This window comes from Sardina pilchardus, chromosome 23 (assembly GCF_963854185.1).
Source record: "Sardina pilchardus chromosome 23, fSarPil1.1, whole genome shotgun sequence".
Lineage (NCBI taxonomy): Eukaryota > Metazoa > Chordata > Actinopteri > Clupeiformes > Clupeidae > Sardina > Sardina pilchardus.
In genome coordinates, this window is record NC_085016.1 from 15,515,171 (window position 1) to 15,526,383 (window position 11,213).

At 42.8% G+C, this 11,213-nt stretch overlaps 1 protein-coding gene across 2 annotated transcripts in view; it reads right to left on the minus strand.

Moving 5' to 3' along the window:
- The window catches only part of mdm1 (Mdm1 nuclear protein), a 20,401-nt gene continuing 9,188 nt past the window's right edge, over window positions 1-11,213 (minus strand). For both annotated transcript variants that reach the window (XM_062527705.1, XM_062527706.1), the window contains exons 9-14: window positions 8,347-8,604; window positions 7,351-7,469; window positions 5,871-5,980; window positions 5,319-5,562; window positions 2,274-2,342; window positions 1-655 (exon numbers count right to left, since the gene is read on the minus strand). In XM_062527705.1, coding sequence (XP_062383689.1) covers window positions 546-655; window positions 2,274-2,342; window positions 5,319-5,562; window positions 5,871-5,980; window positions 7,351-7,469; window positions 8,347-8,604 — 910 coding nt within the window. In that variant the 3' untranslated portion in view covers window positions 1-545. The remainder of the gene's footprint in view (window positions 656-2,273; window positions 2,343-5,318; window positions 5,563-5,870; window positions 5,981-7,350; window positions 7,470-8,346; window positions 8,605-11,213) is intronic.

Here is an 11,213-nt window from a genome sequence, read left to right on the forward strand (position 1 = left end):
TGAAATCTTTATTGAGGCTTGTTTCTCAAAGGTAGAATCATACAGTGATAATCTGTTCCTACATAAAACAAACGGTCTTAGTCAAGACTGGTCTCTGCATCGTTAGGCACAGATGTACAAAATTTACAAAATGTACAAATTTCTTCAAATTTACACAGGCTATGCAAACATAGCTTTTTTTCAATCAATTAATTAAAATCAGAGCTCTTACAAGAGCAAGTCATCACATTTTGTTGTACCAAAAAGTGCAATTAAAAAGTCTCATTAAGACTGACAGTACACTAATAAAAATAATTTCTAATCTCTAAAATCTACATTTCACCCCCTAGTAATCACCTGTAAAACATCATTTTTCAACTTAATGTATTCCCTTTCACTTGTGGTGAAAGAGAGAGTTCCAAAATGACTCAGGTTTATCAGTTGATCTAGTGACAAATCGTAATCTTCACCAACCTCATCTGCTCACCTGCTGTAACCACACACGTATGCAGGCACACACACATGCACGCACGCACACATACTGTACTACATACTGTACACACAAGTTAGCTTTTCGCCCAGAAGTTCTCCTTCCTCTTCAAAGCCCGGCCCAAAACCTGGGCAGCCATGGAGCAGGACGCCGCCGATCTGGCTGAGATCTGAGACATGCGGTCGTCTGTGTGAAACAGAGTCAGAGGTGAGCCAATGCACCGCATCAGTCTTATCAGCATGGGAGATCAACACAGAGAAGAAGCCTGGAAGCTTTGCACTACATACTCAAACTATATACAGTGCAGCATGCCTTAGCCTATATAGTAAACTTCACGTATGCAGACAGATACACTACTCACAATAGTAGTGGCTTCTGGCCACTATCTGGCTATCTGGCTTTCGGGTGAAATTGAACCTTGACATGCACATGCAAACATTGACATGCACATGCAAAAATGTAGAGGTCACATTACAGTAAGTTCACCTGTAAAGGTCATAGTGGATTTTAGGTTCATCCTGAAATTTCACCCGAAAATCAAATATGCCTGACTTTTTGTGTGTGATGTATATGTGTTTATATGTTTACACATGCATAAAATAAATGTACAGTATGTATGGGGGGGGGGGGGGGGATTATGTTTGTTGAGATGGCAAAACAACTCCAATTTGAGGAATTACCCATACATACACACACACGCACACGTACAGTATGTGTATATATATATTATATATATATATATATATATATATATATATACAGTATATATATATTATATATACTCTATATTGCAAAAAGTATTGGGTCACTTGCCTTGACTCGCATATGAATTTACGTGACATCCCATTCTTAATCCATAGAATATTACTTTGGTCCACCCTTTGCAGTTATAACACCTTCGACTCTTCTGGGAAGGCTTTCCACAAGGTTTCATGGGATTTTTTGACCATTCTTCCAGAACCACGTTTGTCAGGTCCCATACTGATGTTGGACGAGGCGACTAGCTCTCAGTCTCCACTCTCAATCATTCTATTGGGTTGAGGTCAGGACTCTGTGTAGGCCAGTCAAGTTCATCCACACCAAACTCTGTCATCCATCTCTTTGTGGACCTTGCTTATGGCACTAGTGCACAGTCATGTTGGAACAGGAAGTGATGGCCATCCCCAAACTGTTCCCACAAAGTTGGTAGCATGGAACTGTCCAAAATCTCTTGGTTAATGCTGTAGAATTCAGAGTTCTTCAGCATTAGGGGCCAAGCCCAGACTGTGACTGTGCACCAGTGCACAAAGCAAGGTCCACAAAGACATAGGATGGCAGGGTTTGGTGTGGAGGAACTTGACTGCCTGCACAGTGCTGACCTCAACCCAATAGAGCACGTCAGAGTCATTCTCATCGTCCAACATCAGTGTGTGACCTCACAAATGCACTTCTGGAAGAGAGTTGAAGTTGTTAGAGCTGCATAGGGTGGACCTATGTTATATTAAATCCTATGGATTAAGAATGGGATGTGACTGAAGTTCATATGTGAGTCAAGGCAGATGACCCAATATTTTTGGCAATATAGTGTATATGCAATATATGCAATATATATGCATGCATGCGTGTGTGTGTGTGTGTGTGTGCGTGTGTGTGTGGGTGTGTGTGTGTGTGTGTTTATGTGTGTGTGTGTGTGTGTGTGTGTGTGTGTGTGTGTGTGTGTGTGTGTGTCTTGTAACAAGACACTTGTAACTTTTTTCGATCGTTTCACACTCTAAGCATGCTGGCGTGTTTGAAGCAGGAAGAGAAACACTGAATGGCTTTTTACCATCATCCGACAGTGTTGCATCACTTGAAGGATACACAAAGAGCCCTGGTCGATGAAGACCCAAGTTACCTTCAAGGAGGAAGAAATTATCATTTTAAATGAACTAAAAATGAAATGGGTCATGACAGTCAACCAACTTGAGATTCCACGTGACAGGCACACGTTTTGGTGAAGTGTATAAGCTTGCTTGTGGCTTATCTGGCTAAAGATGCAGAGTGGCAAAACCAACAGGATATTGTCTAGATGTCTAGACAGTGTCAATCGATTTAAGGTCATGGATTTTTTTTTTTTTTTTTTTTTTTTAAAGGAGCAGGTTTCACAAAGGCATTCATGAACATCCGTGCACTTCCAGAAATGAGACAGCAAAAACACAAGCACCCAATAAGCAGGTTAGAAGTCTACGAGGATACATATCTACAATGCATGTGCTCAGATGCAAACTTTTACAATACTAGCAAATAACGTTTGTTAAAAAAATTATCAAAATCATGACATGGTCCATGGCTGTACTGCACCACTTCCCAAAACTGGATAGGGTGGCAGTATAGCTGGGCATTATCAAGGTATTGCATATGTCCCATGAGAGTTACACCAGAGCATCTAAAGAGCGTGACGTATAGAAACAATAGGTGGGAATTTCCAGGATTACATGCCGTGTTTGCTTTATAACGCATAATGCCAACGCTGGGCTCACATGTACTATAAGCTCCCAGAGTAAGGGCTTTCCCTCTCACACGAGGAACCGGAGCTTTGAACTGCAGTTCAATCAATGTACTGCATTCTGTCCAACATTCATCATTTTAACTTTGATTTTAACTTTGATTAAATTAAATTCAATCATTTTAACAGCGATTCTGACTTTGAAACACTACTGGTGATTGGTGCACAACAAGTCATTTTTAATTCCATTCTCTTAACTCCCTCAAAGAGAGTGTACACAACATGCTTGTTAACTACTGTAATGTGTGCATCACGTGTTATGGCCTGAAGTACCACAGCAATATAGCAATAGATTAGTATAATATTTCCTCCCACATCCAAACTTTTGTTCAAAAGTTGTGCAGGTGTACTATACAGTATGTGTGGTGTACTGTATCTTTTGCTAGAATCACAGTGTTGCCAAAATTACATAATATTAAGCGCTTCCTTGTAAAATGAACTTGCACGTTATGTAATATTACAAAGAAGAGAACAATGGTAATGGTAATTGTTTAACCATACAGTAGCCCTCATCACTTCCTGCACGTGTCATTTACTAATAATTTGAGGTTTTATAAATGCATATCATCAACTGTGCAGCTCTGCAGTTGCTGATGCCATTATTTTTATTTAATATACAACATACGCATGCATCTCACTGTAAGGGGAAAATGCAAGTGAGGAGAATGGGAAGTGACCTACATCATATGCACCAGTCCTCCCCCCCAAGTGCTCTGTTGCTAGCGGTAACTTGACCTCACCTTTTCCCTCTGACGGTAAAGTCATTGTCATTGTCGCATTTCCTACTGAAAGCTCTCTCACTTTTTCTGCTGGACTGGCTTTCATGGAAACTTAACACTGCGATTTTGTCTCACAATATCAAAATGCACCGCTGGTCTAGACTTCATTGTCCAAACGATTCACTGATATACTGCATTTAATGATTACATTAATTATTGCGCAACTATTTTATAGAGACATTATTGTATCGCTATTTGCCTGTGATGGTTTCAATATTTGGTGTGATGATCATTTCTCACACTGCAGTTATTTGGCAAACTGACCTTGAAGCCAGATATGACACCGTTGATTTCTCAAAGTTGATTATATTCCAAATGCGCTACTTTTGTGCAGAAATGCTGAAATGCAGAAATGCCATGAAAATGATCATCCTATCATTGATCATTGACCGTTGCATTTTAATTTCACCTTATGGAAAAAGCTCTAGACGAGGTCACTAGTGCATGTCATTACTATGCAGAGTGATTCAGACGAAGACCAGGGTAGTGGAAAATCTGTTAGTCAGTGGTGGGCTGACTGGAACATTTATTTACAACGCAACATCATAGTAATGGAAACCATCTCTAATAACCTTTGTTGGTGTATATGGGGTGGGGAATATGAAAACAGAAATGTGAAGGCCTATGCAATACTTTTTGTACAATACAACAGACGACATATACCGCAAAACTTAAACGGACACCTGTCTCTTTGACACGCCTGATGTGGTTATAGGTTTTGATAAATAAAAGCTGACGTGAAATAGAGGCCTGGTCTGTTTTTTAGTTTCAGATTTAATCTCCTAAAACCCACCAGATCGTCTGTTTAAGCCAGTTCTATGCAGAGTTCGATGCAGATTGCGCACACAAACATTCTGTTTAGTCTGCGGCGGTGAAAGCCAGAGTTTCCAATTGTTACATCTTATCAATATGGAGTAGGCCTGTGCTATGTCCTACATCCCATTTAAATATTCAAATTTGGGCAATAGACAAAATATTTTCTTGTCATGACAAGGATAGGCTGACGATAAGCCTACTTGTTCTTACTAAGCTGGCAACAAAACAAAAATTTAAAGAAATGAAAGGCCTCATAGCGACAGCATGGCACCCCTATCTCCATTCTCCTCTAATTCTGTATGTAAATGTCCAGGGATTTTGTATTTAGCATATATGTACTGTAGCATGTACCTATATTGCGTGTATGGTAATATGCTTTTTCTGATACACGTATGAACTCTTCTCTTTTCCCAGCTGACCCAAAGCAGTACTGCTCTCCTATGGGATGTGGCTCAACTCAAAGCTTTGTCCTGTTAAAAGGAACTTTTCCCCTTACCTCATCTTAGTGTCTGTCAGCAAAGTCACAGTTCAAGCTTAAAGCACCTCGTAACATATGTATGTGTACATATAAACAAACAAATGTCATGACGCGATATACATGCATTTGAATTTCATTTAACTGAGGCACACTTGGTTGTGGATCCCCAAAGCATAACTGAGAGATTGAGGAATGAACCAAACAAGTCTGCCAGAGGTGGTACAGTATCGTGGGGTCAGCGATGGAACCTACCATTGTGCTGGAACTCGGGGTCCCTGAGCGCGCCTTGGATTCGGTTGGCGGGCAGTGTGGCCCAGGGGGCAGCCCAGGCCTGCACGTTGGGGTCCCGCCTTCGGGACGACCTTGGGACGGACGACCTCTTAAGGGGTTCCTCGGCCGGCCCCGCGCCATTCCAGGCGTCCTCGCGGAGCGGCAGATGGTCCACAGTCGTCAGGCCTGCCGCGGGAGGCGTGCGGGTCAGCCTGGCCTCTTCTGCCTGTGGGACAAGATCACAATGGCAGTGACAGAAACTAAAGGAGATTGGCTCGGTGATACAATTAGGCTATGACTAAATGTGACCCTATCAGTGTTAACCATGATGCCAACTAATACATTGTGGATATAGTGAAACAAATCTATCTTCGACAATCTATCGTGTGAGAATGGTGTTAAATTGTTAAAAATTGAGTTTTTTGCTACATTTTAACACGATATTGGCTAATATGAGGTCAGTTATGTCTCTATAACTATCGGAGCTGTTGCGTGTGAGTTGACTGATGCTGTGGAAGAGTTGTTGTGACCCACCTTGCCGGGTGCCGGGGCTGGGGAGACATATCCCATGAGCCTTTGTGGGGAGCGGGGTTTCCCGTGGGGAGAGGCCCTCGCTTTTGGGGGAGATACCAAAATGGCTCCACCTGGCAAACACAGTTGGGGCACAAACATACGCATGCACAGACACACACACACACACACACAGACACACACACACACACACACACACACACACACACACACACACACACACGCACACACACACGACATTGAAACAAACATACACACATACATAGATATACATGTACACACATGCACTCTCACACACACTCTCTCTCTCTCTCACACACACACACACACACACACACACACACACACACACACACACACACACACACACACACACACACACACACACACACAAACACACACACCTAGATGTAGAAGCACATACACATATACAGTTTTCTGGGTGATGGTGCACATCTAACCATGGCGCCCACAGGAGTCTGAATCTGACCCATGCCCTCTTCAAAATGCCCCTTTCAATATCCTGTTGCACTTAGTTTTCACTGATCCAAACAGGCCAGTGAGACTAAGTGCACGCTCGACTAGCCTCGACATGCCCTTGTGACAGCAGGACTACATACGTGAGCGGACTGGAGCGCGGTTACACCTGACCTCAGGTGGGTGATCCCCATCACGGAGGAGTCAGAGTGAAACGGCGCAAACTGTGCAAGGGGGACCACTGGCCTGTCTATGGAAACTCGACGCAGAGCGAGCTTGTCCTTGCTATCTAGGGCAGTGGGGCCTATAACTGCTGCACACACTTCATGTTGACATGCTTAACTCTTTTTTTTTCTTTTTTTCTTTTTGCCAGAACAGTTACAAACAAGTGAACTAGTGTCACTAGGACTTCCCAGCTCTTCTTCCAGTACTGTAACGCAGACAAGGTACGGTAGAGTTGTTTATACAGCACATTTTCCAGCACAATGGCCACAGTACTGTACTTCAAAGTCGTCAAATTGTTCAGGACTCCTCACACCCTGGAAGAAACCGTTTCCATGGTTTCCCCTATGGTGGGCACTGCAGAGCAGTAAAACCAGTAGCTTGTTCACCCTTTCTATCACCCTTAAACAGCTGACCTGAGCCATCTATTTTGCCCCATTCTTATGAGCCATATATGCCCCTGTGCTTTACGCTCTTGCTACACTTCCTCTATATTGTCTGTACATTGTGTACTGTCAATAGGCGGTAGGTATTGGGTTTTTTTATGTACTGCTGGAAGCCACCAATGGCCAGAAACAAACTCTTGGTGTGTGTTAATATACTTGGCTAATAAAGCGTCAATACTGATTCTGAATTCTGTAAATTCCACAATTTGGTCATATACAACAACAGACGAACAAGCAAACAAAAAAACTTCCCCACATTGCTCAAGCAATAGTGTTTTTCTCAATCTAAACACTCCTTTTGTCAACTGATGACGGCGAGGTCAAGTACTGCCGGTTACCTGCAGCAGGTGTGGTGCGGTCGTGGTGAGTCCTCTGAGCGAGGCCCAAAGTCCGAAATTTGGGCGTCGGCAGTCTGCCCCCTTCTCTGACACTGCTGGATCTCTCGGACTCCTGAGCCCTAATGTGATGGAGAGAATGTTCATGTTCATACATCCTGTTTATTTCAATTTCAATTTTAATTTCACTTATAGAGCGGCAAAACGTTACACATGTCTCATGGCGCTTTACAGAGTGTTAAACATTCAGAGAGAGCCCATGAGTGACAGGGGCGTGGAAAAACTCCCTAGAATTGGGAATACATGTAGGAAGAAACCTCGTCAATTACAGTACAGTACAGTAAGGTCATTTTTAGTGACAGTGTCAATTTAGTGTTTATGTAAATATGCTGTGTGTGTGTATGTGTGCGTGCGTGCGTGCGTGCGTGCGTGCGTGCGTGCGTGCGTGCGTGCGTGCGTGAGTGTGTGTGTGTGTGTGTGATTTTTTTTGCTTTTATCTATTCATGTTCTACTCCTCTTGTTGTGGTGCAGAGGTGTATGACTTGTATGTATCTGAATTGTATGTATCTAAATTGAACTAAATCGAGAGAGAGAGAGAGAGACACACACACACACACACACAGAGACAGAGAGAGGAGAGGAGTAGTAGGTATATGCAGTAATGACTGCTCAGAAAAGCATGTACTGTAATGGTTATGCATGATTACATCATGTTAAACATTAGCTGTGGTAACTTTAAAGAGGAATCCCACTCTGCTGAGGAATGCAGGACTTGCCTGGGTGACCACACACACCAGCAAACACACTGGCACTCTCACTCTCCAGAGACATGAGGTCACGCTTTCATCACCAGGAAGTAAGTATCAAAGGCCTCGCTCTGAGTCAGCGAAGTGTGGGCGCTGTAATGACGTCATCAGGAGGGGACGGCAACCCCTTTCTGGGAGGTTGGCAGAGTAGGTGTTTGCCGTAAGTTAGAGACAACACGACGCCCACACGCACCTGTCCTCTCTCTTCTCTCTTCTCTCTCTGTTCTCGCACTCCTCTTCCTCCTCCTCCTCCTCCTCTTCCTCCTCCTTGTCTTCGGCCTGATGGGCTGTCCGCTCTGCCGGACCGGGCTCCTCCTGGTCGCCCCACGCCCGTTTGGGCTGCGCGGGGACGGGGGCGGGGACGGGCACCGTGGGGGTAGGGGGCTGCCCCCTGGTGGATGTATGGCCGCGGGAGGGGGCAGAGCTGGTGCTGCCCGTCCCACTGCCCACTCTGTAGGAAGAGGAAAGGAAACTTATGAGCTTACGTAATATATATAAAACACACACACACACACACACACAGACACACACACACACACACACACACACACACACACACACACACACACAAACACATATAAATACATACATACAGTACATACGCACATAAATATAAACACACATGTTTTTGAGTGTATGTGTGTGTGTGTGTGTATGTGTGTTTGTTTGCACGTCGTGCGTATTATATGTGTGTGTGTGTGTGTGTGTGTGTGTTACTGTAAAATGTATGTAAAGTTGAGCTTATGTTATGTTATACACACACACACACAGAGCAGAGGAAAATGACGGAGACAAAGGGCGAGATGAGTCTCAAAGCGAAACTGACATATCTGCACAACACCCCAATAGAAGTGAGTGGGATTAGATTCAAACTGAACAAAACACACAAACAAACAAACAAACAAACAAACAAACAAAAAAACATAATGAAATAATGCAGTTCTCTTTTCAGAATGAGCTTCCCCTTAATCTACAGTACAGTGTATACTTTACAACATATGGGGTGTTTGTGTTGTTTTAAAAGGTATAGTATAACCAACAGGGCTTTCCACCAAGCGCTGCTGTATTCACTGGCATCCATGATGACTGTAGTTGAGTTTCCATTCAACTCACTTGCATATTTTAATGTGCGTTCATAAGAATGTGACTAAATCATGGAAATGCAAATCTGCACGTATTTCATCCGTTCTGTTAAAATAGACACGTGTCTATTGACGTAGACAGCTGTGGATTCAAGACTTACTGTCAGGGCAGCATCAATGGAAATACACATGTGCAATCTGATTTGAATAGAGTTGTTTCCTTCAACCTTAGTTACATTGTCAAATCAAGAGTTGGATCCACCTATAAGTAAATCCAGTGTCAAAATGTCCAGGATGACTAACATGATTTTATGCCAAATAGGTCACATTTTCCATTTTCAATGGTAAAAATCTCCATGGAAACAACTGGCTGGAAACCCAGCTATTTATCTTACTGACCAGTCAAATGCTCAGATTTCCCAGTAAGCTTACACACACATCATATGTGTGTCATTTGTGGAAGTTCAAACACAATAAAGGAATCATAAGCCTTCTGCAAATACGGTGTGTGTGTGTGTGTGTGTGTGTGTGTGTGTGTGTGTGTGTGTGTGTGCATGCTTTTTAACTACATAGGAACTAATCTGCCTATGACAAAATTTACAAATGACTTTTGCTACCTAGCGCTTTCAACTTTGCATCCTGGAATTTGGTGGCAATTATATAGTTAATAATAATATGAACACCCACTCCACACTTGATCTAGACAAACAGAGCCTTACTGTACTTTATGGCTTCCTATTACTTCCGTAATAAGAGATTTCCAGGCAGTGGTTTCCTGCAAAGCCACATAAGTGACACAAGCCAAGTAGCCAAAAGCTAAAAGACAATAAGATATGTAGAGATCAAATTCAATCAACTCAATCTGATTAATTCAGTAAGGTCCAGTCATCCTCACTTTCATTTCCATTTAGAAAAAATGACATTTATCAGTGTCATTATGAATCTCTTATTACACTAATTTCTAAAGCATGACACAGTGGCATCAGTGCTGTGTAATGCATCAAAAAATAATACTAATAATATAATGTGTAATGTAATGTCTCTTTTCCACGGCCGTTCCTTGATAGTGGAATGAGTTGCCTAGAGTTCTGCGGTCTTGTGGTAGTTTTGAGACTTTCAAGAAATGTTTCTTAAAGACTCCTTCATTTCACCTGGCTTTTAATTCATAATTGATTTTCTTATGGTTTGTGTGTTTATGGTTTATGTTAATATGAAAACTCACATAGCTCGAGTTGCTACAACCAGCAGGTACAGTAACACAGCTAGGCAGCTACAGCGCTTCACTTTCTGGGTATGTCCGCGAGCTCTGTATGTGCCCACAGAGTGTAGCGCCGTAGCTGCCTTGCTGCATTAGCGTGGTTGTAGCAACTCAAGCTAAAACCGATTGTTTTCGTTTTGTTTTCGTAATGACAGGTCTCGGTGACCTCAAGAAACGGAAATTTCTCCTTTAATTAACGTAGTGTGATCATATACTGTAAGTCGCTTTGGTTCGATTACCACAACCGTAACCATAGCGCTATGAGACACCGAGCAGCTCTTCACAGACGTAACCATGTCTGCGTTTGGGGTGGTGGTGAGGTGCTGCACGATAGGCGCCTGTTCTACGAAGTCTACAGTATGTTCCATGTATGTAGCCAAAGCGGGTGGCTAGTGAGGCTTCCCCTTCACTGTAAAGCGCTTTGGGTGAGAAAGCGCTATATAAAGGCATAGTTGTTGTTGCTGTTGTTTAGATTTTCATTCATGCTCATGTGTTTGTCTGTGTGTGTGTGTGCGTTCAATTTTCATTCAAGATTCATGATTCATGATGCATGATTCGAGACAAGCTGCAACAGTCTATAAACCAGTAACGTGCTGCATGGCACGTTCTAAAACACAGGGCACACCAGTGCAACAACTTGCAACCACACCAACGTTTCCATTACAAAGCCTTTGGTACACCACTCGTATGTGTGTGTGCGTGAGTGAGAGAGAAAGAGAA